Raw genomic sequence first — 18,730 nt, forward strand, 5'->3', positions numbered from 1 at the left:
TTGCCCTACAGCCATTCTTATGCCATACATTTAAAAAAGCATCAGACAAGTTTATTACTAAATGTTTGATCGGTTTAAGCATGAGCCTTTCAGATAAGAAATACTCTAAAATTAATAGGCTATATGGGCCATTCTACAGAGTTGGTTCAAGGTCAGAGTTGGAAACGTCTTGAAAAAAAAAGGTGTCTTTTCCACAAATTTTGTATGTATAAATTTTATAATATCCAAGGTACACATTTCTAGTAATTGTGCAGTTAATTATCATGTTGTATTTTCAGAAGGTTTTGGAATATTTTTCCTCTCCCCAAATTTGTCACTACCAAAACACAATAATAAATAATTTAATAAGAAGGCTTATATTGACCTATTGATATTTTGTTTACACCTACCTTGTAAATATATATTTTTGCTATTTAAAAAAAGTTTTCACAGGTAAATCAATAACAATTACAATTTTAACAATATTTCAAGTGTAATTTATAAGATTTGTTGTATTTTGAACCTAATCTTTCTTTGTAAAAGGCATTAAGTTAATCATACTGATTTCAAAGTTAAGGATTCATTAGTTTGAATATACATTGAACCAAACACTATAATAACATCTTAGTTGATAATTCAGTATACTTTATTTTAGACAAAACATCCATGTTTTGGTTGTGACGGCACATTTTCTGTTTATTTCCCCAAAATAAATGATTATGTGTTCCCTTTTGTCACTACCAAAACAATGATGACATGTTTCGGTCATGACTGTTTTGGTAGTGACAAATTTAGATACTTTTGAGCCTAACTCAAAGATGCTAATCAGCACATGGTTAACTAGCACAGTTCTGAACAGTTGTACACACGCAACAACAACATTTTATGGAAAAACAATTAAAAAAAACATGATGTCACAACTGAAACTTCACCACGTTTCGGTAGTGACTGTTTTGGTAGTGACAATATTAGATACTTTGAGCCTAGATCAAAGATGATAGCCAGCACATGGTTACTTAGCACAGTTCTGAACAGTTGTAGACACATAAAAACTATATTTTTGCTTAATTGCAGAAAAAAAGGTGCTTGGTAGTGACCTCCCTTAAAGTTACACACAGATTTTCAGACTTTTGAACACATTACCCTCAAAATGATGGTATCTATAATGAAAGAGAGGCAATGAGAGAGAGAGGCACACAAGAATATTTCCTGATCAAAAATGTAGGGGTGTGGTTAAAAGCAGTCTCAGCCAGTGGAAAAAAACACACACTGTTTTGGTAGTGACATGAAAATGCAGGACACATTTTTTTTGCATAAAGTTTTATGATTAAAAAAATAAAAAAAAATAAAAAAAAATAAAAAAAAATAATAATAATATATATATATATATATATATATATATATATATAAACTTTACTTTTTAAAAGAAATCTAAAATATATTTTTAAAAACAACAATGGAAAAAAAATATTTCAATATAATTTTCACAAGTTGAAATTTAGGGGTTAGGGTTCGGGACAGCCACCTTACAATTGAAAGTACCCAATAAATTATTATTTTATATATATTTAGCTTACTTATATTTTTAATATTATTGTGGGATTCAATAGATAATAGAAGGATCTTAGTAAACGTCTAAAATGTGAATACTTAAATGCGTTTTTTGGTTGTCGGACAGCGGTTTGCACCAATTCTGTAGAATGGCCCATTAGTTTGTGTGTGTATGAGCGCATTCCTTTTCCCCCCTCATATAAATGGTTGTGTTCGTATATGGATATGATCTAAGATGCTTTGTGTATTTAAGTTATTGTGGGTCTAGTCATTTCAATCAAGTAGTGGCACTCACATCCGTTAAGTTGTAGCGAGACGTTCTGGGAGGTGTTGACAGATCGCACAAAAAGAGCATGCTAAAACGTTCAGTCCATCTCCACGGTTACCCGATCTCCTGCACAGAGGAGAGGTGCCTCATTGGCTGCCAGGCTGGGGTCACTGTGAGGTTAAGACAGTGTGATGGATGGACCTCTCTCTTTCTGTCCTTTTTACTCTGTCTGTCTCTCTCTACCCCCCATTTCTTCCTCTTTTTCTATCTGATTCTCGCTTGAACACCCCTCTGTAATGTTCTTCTTATATCAGCTTTGCTCTCATCAATTTTAGGCTAAATTATAGGCATAATGTATGACAACGAGAATATGTCTATGTCTATATGTCTATGTCTAATATGTAAATTCTGTGTGTGTTATTACACAATTTGTTTTACTGAAAGGACGGTTACATAATCACAAGAACACTAAGGAAGTGGAAAAGTTAAGGTGTTTACTACAACATGTCTTGTCCATTGCTCTCTAACATGCGATTTCCATTGTCAGCTGCAGGGATGGACATTTGGAGATGTTTTCGTAAATGCTATTGTTTCTAACACAGGAAAAGTCTGAAGTTTAAGTTGCACAAGCATCGTTTAAGCATATAATACTTGTTTTTTCCCCCCTCAAATTATTTGAGAGATGTTTTATATTTATTTTATTCCTTCCCTATCATCCTTGCCTTAAAATGATGTAATTCTTTGTTGACATAATGGAAAGAGCAAAGACAAGATAAGTGCATGTATTTCCATTTCAGTCCCAGTATTTCTTAATTTTGTGTAAATAAAATAACAGTAAGTGCATTTTTGCTATATGTGCATATGTTGCTTAACATGTATTTTGTTAAGAGTGTCTCTGTGTGTGTTATAATACTCTACCACTTACATTAGGTTAGCATTAGGTTGTTGCTGGCTGGATTTTCTGACTCTTAAGGCTAAGTATGTTGCTAAGAGTGCGACTGATCAAAGTAAGACCTCAGGAAAATTAAAGGTTTTAGTCTTGATTCTTCAGTTTTGCCTTATTTACACCTATATGAAAACTAATTGATTTAGAAATTTGGGCTCATATCTCTCTATATGCAGAGTGAGTACATTATTTAATTTATATTTTCCATTTTAAAAAGAGAGAGAGAACAGATTAGAACTGAGTGAAATGTAACTTTTTATTAACCAAACACGCAGACAAAAAACTATAGCACTGTTTGAGGTTTAGAGTTTTCAAAAGAATTAATACATTTTAGGACCAATCCACTAAGATAAAATTAATTTATGTTAGACATTAGTTTTTAACATCAAACCTACAACAGCGTCCGCATAGATGACCTTGCTGTTTTTTCCCCCTCTTGCACTCTCTGTGCATAATCCAAAGTGACCAACAGGTGTACCACCTTCAGCAACACAGACAAAGAAAAAGACTGTAGAAGACATGTGATTTCAAATGGGCCAATGCGTGCAGTATGTGTTGCAGTGTTGTTGTTATGTTTATTCACAATTCAATGGTTAGTCACATAAAATCTTTTAATTTTCAGTCAGATAGAAGAGAATGTTAATTTGGCAAATATTTAATTAAATAGGAAAGGGTTTATATAATGTATATAAATATATAATATATAATAAATAGGTAGATTTTATGTATTTATATGTATATATTTAATAGCTAGAGTCATTGATTGCCATATATGAAATTGCATTAAGTAACCATTACTTTGCGTTAACGTGCCATGACTTTTTTTTTTTTTTGTAAATTTAATTTATATAAATTCCTTATATACAGAGATGTAAAATATGGCCTCTTTCGCTTGATATAGATAATGGTATGATAGCACTCACTCAGTGTAAAGATCTCAAAAATATTATCTCTCAGACTCAGTGACCGATAGGCTAAATTGACCCCGGGGTTTTCTTTCGAAGGTCAGGTCAACCTTTAATGCAAACCCACAACAATTATTCTTTAAATAAATATCCACGTGAAATAATCCATTTTTACCGAAATATTATTTTCTACAAAACAGAAACATTATCATTATATTATTATCATGGGATGATGAATAGAGTTGAATTTGCTCTTGTTAGTTTTTTTATAAGAACTGAATGTAATAGGCTCATTTAATAGTTTCATTTAAAAGAGATAACTCAATTAACAAACAAATGCATCACTTATAAATAATAATAATAATAATAGTGTCTCATTTTAATTAACATTTCAGTGACATATTTCGGGTTTTAATCATTTGTTATCAGTTTCCTTAAAAAAAAGTCAAAATAACCTTTAAATATCGGAAAATATGAAGATTGATATAGGCTATAAAGATAACACAAACGTTTTTTTGTAACCCGTTTTTTTTTTTTTTTATTGACGTGCCTAAACGGAAAAGAATATGATCGCATTTATGTTTTCACAGTCACGAGCCTTACTGCTTAAGTCTGGCGATTAGAGACGCGAAAGGAAGACATTTAAATCTCATGGAGATCACTTGACTTTAAATTGACTTGGCTTTATTTCCTCAGGTTCTTGCTTCGGTTTTATATAGCCTAATTGTAAATTAGGCCTATTTGCCAAATGTTGATTTTTATTATTTATGGTTATTTTGATCAAATTATTTGGGTAACTTTATTAAACTTTAACACAATGCAACCATGCATATTAAATATATTAATATTGGTCATATTGGTAAATGCATAAAAATGGCAAAGAGGGTCATATTTTTGCGTTATAATTGACTTTTCATCACTTAAGCATCACCAAACAAACCAAATTGATAACTCAAAGTATTTTCACCGCGTTCAGGAGTGTGCCCAATGTCAGAAAAAAAAAAAAAACACAGAAAAATCTTATTCATAAAGTTGAATGGAAAAGTTTTCTCTCATTTAATAATATTAAACTGAATACTAATACTTAGCAGTGTTTTCAGTTAAGAAAATACATTAATACGATTATTGTTTTAAACATACAAACAGTCTTAGAAGACCTGACGCAACCGGACCAGCTCCACACGTTCTCACACGCAACCCTCATGTGCAGGTGGTTTTAAGGTAAAGGTGAAGCTCAATCAAGACCGTTGTGTAGTGTGCGTATAGTGAACATTTCGGCCTGTCGCGCTCTCTGTACTCAAGGAAGTAAATAAGTTAACTAAACGAAACTTTTAAGGTGTTGTGTGTGTGTGTGTGTGTGTGTGTGTGTGTGTGTGTGTGTGTGTGTGTGTGTGTGTGTGTGTGTGTGTGTGTGTGTGTGTGTGTGTCTACATAACTATTTTTGATTTGTACCCAGAAGTGACCAAAACCTGACAAAATCTCAAAAAACCTCCCTTTGGGACGTCCTCATTTGTAAATCTTGTAAGCTATAAAATAATGTAATTAAAGGTTTTTTTTTTTTTTTTTTTTTTTTTTTTTTAAGTGTAAAAATGCAGAAGGTTTTGTGTGATGGGTAGGTTTAGGGGTAGGGTTAGTGAGAGGGGATAGAATATATAGAATAAATGTGTATAAGGACATGGGTATTACACTGGTATTACAACATAAACGTGGTGACATTTCCTCATAATGTCCTCGTAATTAAAATCGCTTAAAAGCATTGCAAACAATGTTTTATTAAAAATGCTGAACGTTTTCTGTGATGGTATAAGTTTAGGGGTAGGGTTGGTGTAGAGGGACAGAATATACAGTTTGTATATATATAGAGAGAGAGAGAGAGAGAGAGAGAGTGGCCAGATTTATTGTTCAGACTTTTTGCTCTTTATATTGCTCTTACTGCTTCACTCGACTGATAAATGAAATGAGGAAACACGTCATCAACACGGACGGTGTCAGACCGACTCATTCTTGTCGATAGTTGAGATGATTTAATCGATGTTCACTTTTTTTTTACCCCTTGTCCTTCGTTTGCCTTCATTCGATAAACTAACAGGTCAATCGGGTTGTCATCACGAATGACGGTGACAACACTGCGCATCTTCTTTCGTGGATAAACATGCTTACCATGTGCCAATATATTTTTGTCCCTGAGGAAGAAACAACGCGCGGACGCATACATCAGTTACGGAGCCAGAGAGTGAGGTATTGGTAGATTATGCAAATCGATGACTCAAACATAACAGTCCAGACAAAAAAAAAAAAAAAAAAACTCTATAATGAACACATTTATCTAAACGTTATATCTTGTAGATGGCCGGATTCAAATGTAAAGCCTATCACATTGTCAGTAATATTTTTGAAAGTTAAATGTGGCTGTGTGCGGGATATGACAGGCATTAATACAATCAAGAGTAAAGGACCAGTGTTCAAACAAATTGTATGAGAATTTTTAGTTCACACATTTAATTCACCCGTATCTTGATCTTTTTCTAAAGCATGTTTCTAACGGAGACTTGTGCTTTCATCTCCGACTGATAAAACTCAGTATGACCAACGACAACTTAAAAGAATTGCGCATCATGTTCTCACAACACATTCACAACATCAGGGTTAACACTATTCACGGTCCAGAAAAGTTGTCAGTTTCTTCAAACAAGCATTTGCCGAGAGTTACAGTTGATTAATCTCTCTTAATAATACATTAAATATATTGCACTAGGCTATTTCTTTTGGTTCTTGAGGTAGGCATTTTTGACAAGTGGTGTACAAGTCCGACAAAATACATGTGTAAAGGTGCAGCATTTGCTACTGTGCACGGAAATGCACAATCCACTTGTTCTATCTAGGTGCTTGACAAGGTGCCCAAGACTATTAACAGTCATTTCACAATAACACAAAGTAGCACAGGTAAATACACTGAGTGGTCAAAATGGTCCAGGTCGAAACAAAATTGTGCAATGGTCTCTGTATGTCACATGATGATTTTAACAATGACCTTGAAACAAGAGTAACAGTTCTGCAACAACAGGTTGGCAGAACAAACGCCGTTTAATTCGAGGAGTAGGCATCAACAGGCGGGGAAGTGGGAGAGGGCGTGGAAGGTGCGGAGAGCGACTTTTCGGATGCGTCCTCGGGTTTTTCGAGACCATCCTTCAGTTCGGGCGGAGATTTAGGCAAAATGCCTTCCTTTTCGCGTTTCTTTTGCTTCATGCGGCGATTTTGGAACCAAATCTTCACCTGAGTCTCGTTCAATTGGAGCGCAGCCGCAATCTCCACACGCCTCGCGCGAGTCAAGTACTTATTGAAATGAAACTCCTTTTCAAGCTCTGTCAGCTGTTTTGTGGTAAAATTAGTGCGTACAGTGTTTGGCTGCCCACCAAATCCATACTCCCCAGCTTTCCCTGAAGAGAGACGAAAAACAGATTAAAAAAAAAATGAGTGCGCATGCATTTCATATCAGTCTCTCAGTCTAGTCCCCCCCACAATTTTACACAACCAGGGTGTTTGGAAAGTACTTTTCCTTTTCAATCGTAGCATAAATATTATATCAGTCAAAAAACAGACATGACATTTAAAAGTTCTCCAGGCACTCACCTGTTTTTGGCGGGTTCCGTTTAACCTTCATCCAGTCAAATGTCTGCCCTGTGGACACGCCATCTGATAGAGGTGAACAACAAGCATCGTGATGAGATACATGCAGTGGGGACAGCGGATTTGAGCAGCCCGCCACAAACGTCAGGTTCGCCTGATCTGGACTATTACCATATGTGGCTGAGGCGTACTGGAACTGGCCATGGAGGTGAACGTTTCCGCCACTGTAACCATGGCGATGGTGCTGCACAACAGTGGAGGAAATATTTCCAGAGTAAACTAAAGGGCCGCACTGGGGAAAGCTCACAGACGAGTCCACATCCTGATTTAGGGCATAGTGACTGTATCCGGTGCAAAAACTTTGAGTCCCGTAACTTGGATGGGCGCTGTAGGTAATTGACAGAGTCCCGGGGGACTGGTACGAGCCGGCTTGATGTGGCTGAGGGTTAATTGCGTCTTGTGATGATCTACTGGACATGAACCGCTCGTCCCCACTGCAGCTGTTTACCCTAACAGCACACGATGACTGGAATGTTGAAAGTCCGTGGTCGCCATGGAACGCTCTGACTGAGCACGAGCCTCCGCCACCTCCGTCTCCACCACCACTTATGGACGAGAAATCTAAGAATGTGCTCATTGTAGCATCTTCCTGTGCGTTTCTGCGCGTGGCTGCCACACTGACAGATATTTGGGCCCCGGGACTGATTAACGTCTCACCACTCACCCGGGGTTGTGCCGAGCCACCCTTCTGCCTCCTTCAATCAGTCGTGAATTGGGGGTGTCCGCGCGCTAGTGATATGAATGACCAGTGACAGTCACGTGGGCCGGGTCAGCCAGTGATCAGTTGCTCTGTCTCATCTTGATCTTAAGTGGCCTTGCACTGACAGGTTGTCGTTAAAGACCAGACTTATGTAAATGCCGACCTCTTGTCGATCAACATGACGTAGGCCAACCTTAACCCCCAATTGAAAGGATGGATTCGCTGGCAGAGGAGCAAGTGTCTCACAGACAACGTCCAGGCAGCATCAACATACTGTTGTGGGGAAATATGTTGAAGAAATGCGTAAGGTAAGATGAACCACAGGAAAATAATATAAAGGGAATGTCTTTTTTTCCTTATGCGCTGCTTTGTGAGGCTGTTAGGCTGTAGGCTAAGCATCATCTTTTGTCAAAAAGATAAAAATGCTGAACTGATTGTATTATTTTTGTTTTTGTTTACTATCTTTTCATTAGAATGTTTTCATAATTTAATAAGACTGAGCCTTACTTAATAAAAAGTCTGTGCTAGCCAGCCCACTGCAGCCTATTTATTACCGCTATAAGCGATTTATGTCTAAAACCTAGGCATGTGAATTTCAACACCCGGCAAAAAGGAAGCGGACTCTGTTACAAAGGCTACTCGAAAAGATAAATTAACTTTATTGCTTGTTTTGCTTAATGTGTGTTTTGTGATCAGTGTTCAAAAAGCGATCAGTTATCATAAGCAAGAGAGAGAGTATAACTATATATCTCCTAGCCTGATGGAGCAGGGAGACATGCGCCCCCTGTGGATGAAAATGGGAAAATTTCTTACAGATGTCCAATGTTTTTTTATCCTCAAAATGGCGCTTTCCACAAGGTTCTGACGGCCTAATATGTCTCATCCCCTCTTTTTAACACTCTTTTTTTAAAATCATGGTCCTTCATAAACAAGCAAGCCAGAATATTAACATAGTATAAACAAGAACATTAAAACAGCTTCACAGCCAATGCATTTAAGCAAAAATGTGAAACCGAAGTAAAAAAAAAAAAAAAAACTATAGTAGGCTCTTGCAGTCAATTCACATGAGACAATATTTTTCTGGAAGATGTTTAGGAACATGAAAATACTGCTTTTATTCTAATGATATTTTATTAATATTAAAAAAAACATTTGAAAAGGGTTTTTTACTATAATGGTTATAAACCATTTCTATCACAATATTTCAGTCAGGTTAGGAGGACAAGAAAAAAAAGCTTAAAAGAGACTAAGACAAACTGCGCATGGCACGCACAATGAAATAGTTTATGAGTGGTTTGTGTAATCCTAATGCCGGGTGTTAAAACGGCAATAAAAATGAATTATTAACCGTCCACGTGGGTTGTACTTCATGATCCAAAATCTTCTCAATGATAAACAGAGAGTGAAAACGCTTATTTGGGTAGACGTTTCACATGCAGTGATTGTCTTGGTGCTGTCAGCTTGCCTGAAAGACTTTGATTTATGAGCTCGTTGTGGAAAGATACATTCTTGGCATTTCCCCGCGCGGAGCGGAGAAAAGAGTCTAAGACAAAGAGCGCACCATTGGCGAAGAAACCATACTTGAACACGGTTTTACGACTTAAAATATAACATTTGAAAAGTTTACACCAGTATGTATAATATCACATGTGGTGGGAATAATTATAGAGTTTATATTAATTTGCATCGTTTAAGGGGGAAACAAAACAATATAATATTTACGTAGTGCACATTCATTGAGAAAATTAAATAAATCATTATATTTCTTAAATAAAAACGAAATTAAATAAATTAAAAAAAGTTTCCTAGCACTGATTCATGGCCCCTAATTACATTGCTGCAGCATGTAAGTGAGAAAAAAATGTAAAAATATAAAATCTGTGTGCATTTCACACACATTTGTGTGACTTTTCTTCATTTTCTTCTTTTCATGAATCTGATCATTCATTTTAATTTGGTTCAAGTGTAGGCTAATGATTATAACGTGTTTACATTTCGTAGCATAGCCTATACCAACGCTAATAGGCTAGTTGTTGCTGTGTGTGTTTTTATTTATTTATTATTTTAAAATAGAATATTGTCTTGAAACTAGTATTTACAACGTGTGTTTATTCTTACAAAAATAAGCAACAGACAACATACAAAAATACTAGGAATCTACCCCTTCTGTTATGAATTAGGCCTATGCAATGTAGCCTATTACTGAATACAGCGCCAAAGTCTTATATCTTACCTTCGATATGTTATGATAATCGTGTCGGTTATCACGCATCTTGAAAATAACAACAACAACAAAAAAACTTTCAAAACTCCTGAATTATCCGTCCATTTGTCCACTGATCCACTTTGTTAATCATTAGTTTGAATTTTGTGAATCAGATGTGGTAAATTAATCCGTTAAAAAAAGAAAACCCCGTTGGTATATCATCTGCACATTCCAGAGACTTATTGAAAAGTGTAGGTGAAGTTGCATCAGACAAACATGAGTCGGTCGAAAAAATGTCGAAATCCTGCACAGCCGCGGCCATAACATGCGGGGAACCGCAGTTATCCGGTCTGGCACATCGGTTGTGTGTTATTGTCCCCTTGCCCAGAGCAGTAGGTGGCTTTCAGACTTTTTTCCATAAAGCTGTTAGAAAACATTTCAAAAGTTTGCATGTCGTTATCATTACAGGGCTGCCCGGAGAGTGTTGACAGGTCGTTTTGAAAAGAGTTTGACTCTCGTACACCCAGTCTACCATGAAGCAGGCCACAAATGGAGGCGTCCTCGTCGCTCAGTTCACCACTATCATCAACGACAGTCATCTTGCTTATCTCCCCATAGATGTCCGAAATATGGGTCTAGCGTTTATGTTTCATCCGTCGGTTCTGGAACCACACTTTGACTTGGCGTTCTGTAAGGTCAAGCAACGCGGCTATATCCACACGGCGAGGTCGGCAAATGTATAGCTGTAGTGGAACTCCTTCTCCAGCTCCAAAAGCTGTGTGTTTGTGTATGCTGTTCTCAAGCGGCGCGTACCTCCTTCTCCACTACAAGCCGCCCTCGGGAAGCTCGGGTAAGCCTAGAAAATATAGTCCAAAAAAGAACACACGAATTGTTTTGTTACATAGTCAAAAATAGATACAATAACAAACAATGCATAACATGAAAATACCTAGTATTTTTCTATCGAAATGTTAATGTAATGTTACCTGTAAAATGCGATAAAAAGCTGATAAACTATAAAGCATTATGAAAAACACTGTAGACCGCAAACAGCATCGCCAGTGTGTGCGTGGTACCGACCAGTATCTTCTAATGAATGCCTGAGCGTCCCTCGCGCCACAACAGTAATCTATCATTCTTCGTTAGACGTCAGACATCAGAAAGAACCTTATTGATTCGAATTTAACTAGATAGTCAAACATTTTATATAATTTTCACATAGACTGCAGCTACGAGGTAAACAGCGAGAGGATAGTTCAGATGTAAAGAAGGATATGACGATGCTCATTTTTTCTCTCAGACCTTAAATGACCTTAGTTCTCTTTTCGGTTAGATTTTCCTAAACTCACCTTTTGGAGAGAAGCAAATGACTCCCACTGTAATAGTCAAGGAGCCGGTTGGTGTAGGAAGACGGTTTCTTTTATTGGTCTTCTTTTCGCTCATCCACGGGTTCCGGGGTCAGAGAATTGGAGTAGGCTACAGTGGGCTTCCCCCATCTATGCTGTACCGGGGCCCTACATGGCTTGGCTGACTCCTGAGGTTTAAGGTGGGCTCGAAAGGAGGTAGGATAAGAGGGTAAGGGTTCGTGAGCGCTGAGCTTTTGACTGATGACTTTTGAAATGAGTCGTCAACAGGGGGGAAAGAAGTAAGGCACTCAGCTAGCCATGGCTGACTATTGATGAAACCCGTCTCGCACTCAAACTCGTAATTCATTGTAAACCTGTTGTCTCTTGCTCCGAGAGCGCGGGTAGGAAAAGTTTGGCTTCGTTGAAGTCTATGATTTTTCGCTCTCAATTAAATTAGGCAGGCTATTTAAAGAAAACTATTAATTTTAATATAGCCTAACTATTCATGCCATATATGGACCGCTTAGGCTACTATTCATAATACTGAATTCAAAAAGACACTGGAAAGTCTGAAAAGTCATGTCACATGATTACCTCAATGGCAATTTGGGGTTTATTCAAAAGGATCCAGCTTGAGATCGATCCGAAGAACTTCTTCCAGCAACTCCTCTCTCAAGAGGGAGGTCACTCCTGTACTGTACATCGGTGTCATGGTGAAGGCAATGGCCCTGAAGCTTCCTAGTCAGACTCAAGCCGGTGCGTCTAGAGTCTCCTTTCTGCCATCGTGCATTCGGTCTGTGTATTCGTATCACAAATAAAGTGGACCAGTCTTGCTCCATAGCCTACATTAGCCAAATAAGTTACGCCTGCTACACTGGCAGAGAAGTTTTTTTTTTTTTCTTTTTTTTTTCCCTCATGTGACCTGAAAAGACAGCGGTTTCAGCCCAGCTCCTCTTACCATTAATACTGCACATAATGCATTGGAATCACATATAGCCCTCCCCCACCCAAATCTATTGATGTAACGTTCCGCCTATCGATTCTTAGGATAGCCTACACTGGCTAGACAAAAACGTACAGCTTCATATTTAACAGAACATTCTGTAAGATGATCGCACTGAAATATACGTATTCTAAAATACATTATTAATCTATCTACTTATTTGTAAAATACCGTGCAATATAAAATGTAAATTAAAAGTCTGTATATTTAATTATGCTAAGATGCAGGACCTATACGTCGTTCTCAGTAAATATTTGAAGTAAAAAGCTTCCTGATACCAGATGTTTTCGGCTAGAAGTTTTTTTTTTTTTTTTTTTTTTACTGAGGAATGTTTGAACAGTGTGGATCAGAGTAAATTTGCTACTAAATACGTAATATCAAATACAAACTCTGTATGCTCTGCTCTAGCTCGTTCTACTAACCTTACATTAGTCTACTATGAATATTGTTGGCTTTATGTGAAGTAAAAGTTTGAATTATAATTATTTAAAAAAAAATTGTGCTGAATACAGCCTATATGCGGATTATGTTTAAACTTTAGGAAACGAGTAGCCTACTTGGTCGTTTGTTTTAGTGCTTATATACTAAACAAAGAGTTCTAGAAGCCTGCACGCGATCAATCTTACTTGCCAAAGGGTCTGACAGCCTCATGCCCCCAAAACACATTTAAACCTTCTAACTCTACGCGAATCAGATCCTGGTAGAACGAGAGGCTCCATTGCAGAGTTTTGCCTCTATCTCTCTCATAAACAACCTAAAGTCCACATCCACTTTCACATCGAAGAGTAGGCTAAGTAATTTTCTTTTATATTGCATAATTTGATAAAAGGATGCGCTATTTTTGTTGTGATAAAGGCTTAGTGTTATTTCTTAAGTAGTTATCGTTAGGATTGTGAGAGTAGAAAAGAGGTTGGGGAGTTAGCACTAACTCCAAGTCAGTGAAACATGGCCCTGTTTTCATGAAACCTATAACTGGCTACATATTTAATGTCCTTAAATCGATCAACTTTGCGGCGTGAACTAGATATCCCCAATGTCTCGCGCAAGCTCAAGAAAATGAAAACCAGTTGTTCTGACTTGTCTTGTAAACGTATACCATAGAATGAGGGCATTTTACAATTTATTCCAAGTGTTGCAAAGATTTATAACATTACAACGGACAGTCATGTATATAGGATAGTGAAAAAAAGCTCTTTGCTTACCAATATTTTCAAAGATGACACTCTTTTAATATTTGGACATTAAAGTTAGTATTTTTTACTAGCAATTGTGTTAGTGCGACTTGTGTAAATGAGATTGTTAATCAATCGCCTTTTCATGTAAAGTGAAATTACAAAACTACACTAAAGACTTAAAATTGTTAACAGGAATAATTGTGTATGTCTGTCTCGAGTAGGCTACTGATGACAGTTGAATAACATTTCAATTGAATTGTTTCTGATACTTCTGCGTTCTTATTTTATCATTATTTAATAATCGCATTATCTTTTATGCAGTAACTGTCTATTCTTTTTCTTGCACTGTTGTTGACCCAAAAAGGGGCTGGACTTGAGCATTTCAGAGTTTTAAAGACTTTTTTTTTTAATCCCCCAGGCACTGCTGGAGGCCTATAGGAGACTGCCACTACAAAGGATGGAATTGGTTGCACTTTTCACATACTGCAAGCCTGCAGGAAATGACGGTTCACCACTCATTAAATATATGCAAAAGTTGCTTGTTTGTGGTCTTTTTCCAAATGCCTTTAAAAAAATAAAAATAAGTTTTACATTTTACTTAATTTGAACCAAACAGTGACATGCATTAAGCAAATGATCTGATTATGATTATTTTGATTGCTAATTGTCTGTTTTGGATGCTTTTGTTGTGTAACCCCTTTTCTACGAAGGCAAATACATAAGCTCGTCAGTTAGTTTCTTTTATTTTTCAGAAGTGGAGCAGCATGGAATGTGTGACATCAAAAATATTCGAACAAATAAAAAGTATCTGATGTCTTTTTCGACTGTTTGAGCAAGACATGATTAACATTCGCAAACATTGATTAATATACGAACATAGCCTACTGACCTTTGATAAACCTGTAAAATTGCCTGTTAGCACTTGACAATATGTTTAAGCGCTGACATGACTGTGAAAATCCCCGGATGCATTTTTCCTTTTACCCATTTCTGAATATCTGAAGGGTTTGGGCTACATAACACAAACAATCTACTGTCTATGGAAACAAATAAATACATTTGAAGGACTGACAGACACGAGCTCACGCTGTATAACAAAACTGTTGGGGGAAAAAAACATGTAGGCTACATATGCATCCTTCCTCAAGTGCAAAATGCAAAACAGAAAAGAAATCGTGGACTATAGGGACAATTTAAAAACTTTAAAATCAAAATCAATTTAAAAACATCATAAAACTGTGTTCTTATACCCTGTTTCAGATGAACTTAAAACAATTCAAATAGCCCTACATATGCCATGACATTTAGCCTACGGTTTTAGGAATTTTAACTTATTTTCTATATATGTAAAGTTGAACATAAAACAGGATCGTTTCAACTGAGGCTACGTCAGGAAAACTATGAACAAAATAGTTGGCAGAAAACGCAGTCAAAACGGGGACGCAAATGTGTGCCGTGGACGGGGAGAGAAATACATTGTATCAATCAACACTATAGATGCGTCAGTTTGGGCGCTTCCTGAATTCTTCCCTGAGAATAGTGCGGTGTAAGGTCTGTGAATGTGCATGGGTTTGGTTCGCACCCTCCTTGCTGATGGCTGTTTCCCATGGTGATAGCGCCATTGTAGTCTATATTGCCTTGAGGTGGATGGGGTAGATGTGTCAGGCCAAATACCGAGGCCCCCATACCTACCAAAGAATCCGAGTAGCCTCCACCGCCACTGACATAAACCGGGCTACCCTGCACTTGCGTTCCGTAATTGTTGTTGCCTTGAAGATGATGCGTGTCGTATTCAGGCGTGGCTGTGCCAGTCCCCGGATACCGTTTCTGAGGAGGCGGGCAGTTATTCAAAGGAGGTGGATATGACGTAGGCAGGCTATACGCATTAGGCTGGGGTTTGCTATACGATGCTGGAGAGGGTGAGTCGTAGGGCACGCTGTTAACCAGAGAATGCATTGAACTTAAATATGCAGTCCCACCCCCTCCTCCGCCACCAGATGACAGAGCAACGGGACTGTGAGGGGACTGTGCTCCAGGAGAGGGCATCATTCCAAGCCCCTTCTGGTCCTTTTTGTACTTCATCCTGCGATTCTGGAACCATATTTTAATCTGCCTTTCCGTAAGGTTGAGCAGATTTGCCATTTCCACTCGTCGAGGGCGGCAGAGGTAACGGTTGAAATGGAACTCCTTCTCCAGCTCTACGAGTTGAGCAGACGTGTATGCAGTACGAGCGCGCTTGGAGGCGGCAGAACCTGGGGGACTCTTGTCTCCAGCACAGCTCTCTACTGTTGAGGAAAAAAGTAAAGCGAAAAACGTTATTGTGTATGCCCCACTAAATTGATCTCACTGTAAAACAATCATCACTTTAAAGATTATAGAGTAATACTACCAGGATATCATTGGTAAAACAAGCACATGATTACTGTATGTAATTGCTTCTTCGCAGCAGGTATATTCTATACAAATAAATATGTGGGATAGTCTGCTCCGTAAGTGGGGCAGAGCGAGAGTGCAATCACCTGGCAACTTGTTTTTTTGTTCCCCCACAAATGTGCTATGACTGAACTTTTCAGCACTTTTTGCTGAAAAAAATTCATAGTATAGTAATTATCAAATAAAATGGTTGCCTTCCGAATGAAAGTAAAGCCGGTAGACATACGTGTGTGCTGGATGTGTCATCTGTAAGTCTGACTGCTCAGAAGCCTTTGAAATAATGCTAAGCTCTGAATTGTCACTTGGAGCCAATTAAAAGTAGAAAATGCTAAATTCCATGTAGCATAGATGCGTGTTTACATATGACATTTATGTTAGTTGGCATCATGTTCTAAAAAAAAAAAAAAAAAAAAAAAAACAGAAAGCTGAGAGTAGCCTACTCAAGATTAGATGCGTAATATGGCTCGTATGCGTTTATCTTACTTTATAACATTTTATATCTAGGCTATAAATGTAATCACCTGAAATGGTACTACAGGATTTCTGCTTTGTGTTCTGACGGGACTCCTTCATCCACGGAAAAATGTGTTTTCTTGTAGCTGGCGTTGGAGGTGAGTGCCCAGGATTCTCGGTGGTGGTATCGTTGCTCGGAATTTGGTTCAGGGCACTGGGCGATGATGGACCGGAAGGGGCAGTAGGGGGCTGGTTGTTATCGGGGATGTCTGGTACTGGGGCTTGTGTCCCGTTACTCCGTTGGCAGCCCTCGGAGATTTCATTGGGTTTGTGCAGAGCTGCAGAGCCACCAGGGGACTGCAGGGAGCAGGCCGGTCGATGGTACTCACTTTCCACATGAAGGGCCTGGAGATATTGCTGCTGATTGGCATCATAACCTAAACCGTTTGCGCTTTGATAGGGGAAGCCACTGTAAATTGCCGAGCCGTCGCAGTAGGTCGCTTTTTGCATCTCGCCGTTTCCCAATGTTTATTTCACTTTCTGACAAGGTCCTGACACCTTCGTAGAAGAACATTGGTTCAATGTAGTCACGTGACACCTCTTCGCCAATGGGCTCTACGGGTGAACCTACGGTGAGAGAAGATACGTTGAGCGGGTGAAATAAAGCCTATCCATCTTACTTTTCAAAGCTCAGTTGACACTGTGGCGAGACTGGGAGAGCCAGTCACCACTTACCTTATGGCCAGCTGCAACAATAGCCAAAATAAGCGAAGAGAACTGAGAGCATGATAACTGCTTGAAATATTTAACTTAATCACACTGTCCAATCAAAATAATATATAGCCTAGTCAATATTAACAGGTTTAAATAAATAAACAAATTAGCACATAAAACTATTATTTCCTGTAAAATAGAGCATTGTGTTGACGTAAATAAGTAGTGTGAACCGAAATAAAGTATTAGGGCGATAAATAAGCAACAACCATTGCCGTGAATTTAATGCGATCTTTATTCCAACACGATCTCCTAGTAGGCCTGATAGCACGCATTGTGTTTGTCGTGCTATTTATACAAATAAATTACTTTTTGCGTGCTTGTGCTGAGTTTGTCTTAGATAGCCTTTTAATTTTAATGTTGACTCTCTATATATATTTTTTCTATTCTAAACAAAGTTCATTAATCAAGTTAATCTGTTCTTAAGATCTTAAGGTGTTCCAGAACGTTTTAGTCTACATAAATTCAAGCCCCTGCGTGTATTGTTTGGGTTTGAAAGTTGTTGCAGGAAACCTGAAAAACCGGGCAGACGCGCGTCTCCATAACCACACTGAACTCTTCCTCCAAAAATAATGGATAGTTAACTGGCATCAGTGGATGCATGAGGAGTCGTCAAGCCGGGAAAATGCTATCGCTACGGCCCAGATCTAATGCAGAGCGCGGCAGTAACCACTGAAACGAATTAGGCTATACATTCGCCTGGTACAATGTTCAACTCCGAAGTTTGATAATTGAAAGGTTAATACCCTATTAAATTTATCCCAGAATTCGACATGCTTATATAAGAAACAAAACGAAGATCACAAGAAAGAAAACCAAGAGAATCATGATCAACTTAGCGCACAATAAAAACCATGTAGCCTAAATCATGGACTTTTTCAGGAATTACATCGTTAATAATAACAAATAATACCAGCAACGATAATAATAATAATAATAATATATACCAATATATTTCGGCTCAATAATAATAAAAAATAGAAACAAGCGGTTTTTTTGTCGTTGTTTTTTTTTTTTTTTTTACAACCAACGATGTAACTGTACTGATATCAGGCCCAAATGCCATAGCCTACATGATACCACATAATTACATAAAACCAAACCAACAGGCCTCCTTATTTCCTAGATTAGCCATCCATGTTTGACTTCCAATAATTCACTCTCTGGCACTATCACAGGAAAGCTAAAAGAAAAGCCACTAAAGCCACAAAGCAGGAGACCCAGCTGCTGCACGGGAGGAATCTGGCTTGACTGTGAGTGAGTGTGTGTATGTGCGAGAATGAACTCTTCCTGAACCGAGATTT

At 37.8% G+C, this 18,730-nt stretch overlaps 2 protein-coding genes and 1 pseudogene across 7 annotated transcripts in view; all 3 read right to left on the minus strand.

The window, feature by feature from the left end:
* Nucleotides 1–5,339: 5,339 nt before the first annotated feature.
* hoxa1a (homeobox A1a) lies at nt 5,340–7,935 on the minus strand. Its single transcript, XM_081377458.1, has 2 exons — nt 7,280–7,935; nt 5,340–7,086 (listed from the first exon to the last, which is right to left on the minus strand). The coding sequence occupies exons 1-2, from the start codon at nt 7,911–7,913 to the stop codon at nt 6,734–6,736; spliced, it is 987 nt and encodes a 328-aa protein (XP_081233584.1). The 5' UTR covers nt 7,914–7,935; the 3' UTR covers nt 5,340–6,733.
* A 2,942-nt stretch (nt 7,936–10,877) lies between these two features.
* LOC308697348 (homeobox protein Hox-A2a-like) lies at nt 10,878–11,974 on the minus strand (annotated as a pseudogene). Its single transcript, XR_014032258.1, has 3 exons — nt 11,723–11,974; nt 11,229–11,379; nt 10,878–11,098 (listed from the first exon to the last, which is right to left on the minus strand). The product of XR_014032258.1 is annotated as a homeobox protein Hox-A2a-like (transcript).
* Nucleotides 11,975–12,053: 79 nt separating this feature from the next.
* Nucleotides 12,054–18,730, minus strand: part of hoxa3a (homeobox A3a) — a 28,084-nt gene continuing 21,407 nt past the window's right edge. For all 5 annotated transcript variants that reach the window (XM_081377456.1, XM_081377453.1, XM_081377455.1 and 2 more), the window contains 2 exons: nt 16,721–17,279; nt 12,054–16,051 (listed from right to left, as the gene is read on the minus strand). In XM_081377456.1, coding sequence (XP_081233582.1) covers nt 15,258–16,051; nt 16,721–17,162 — 1,236 coding nt within the window. In that variant the 5' untranslated portion in view covers nt 17,163–17,279 and the 3' untranslated portion in view covers nt 12,054–15,257. The remainder of the gene's footprint in view (nt 16,052–16,720; nt 17,280–18,730) is intronic.

Source organism: Scardinius erythrophthalmus (genome assembly GCF_964197995.2).
Source record: "Scardinius erythrophthalmus genome assembly, chromosome: 10".
Lineage (NCBI taxonomy): Eukaryota > Metazoa > Chordata > Actinopteri > Cypriniformes > Leuciscidae > Scardinius > Scardinius erythrophthalmus.

Excerpts from the sequence above, each read along its gene's own strand:
- hoxa1a (XM_081377458.1), bottom strand. The coding sequence starts at position 7,913 with ATGAGCACATTCTTAGATTTCTCGTCCATAAGTGGTGGTGGAGACGGA. Across the intron at positions 7,087-7,279 it reads ACGGAACCCGCCAAAAACAG|GGAAAGCTGGGGAGTATGGA; the intron begins GTGAGTGCCTGG and ends GTCTCTCTTCAG.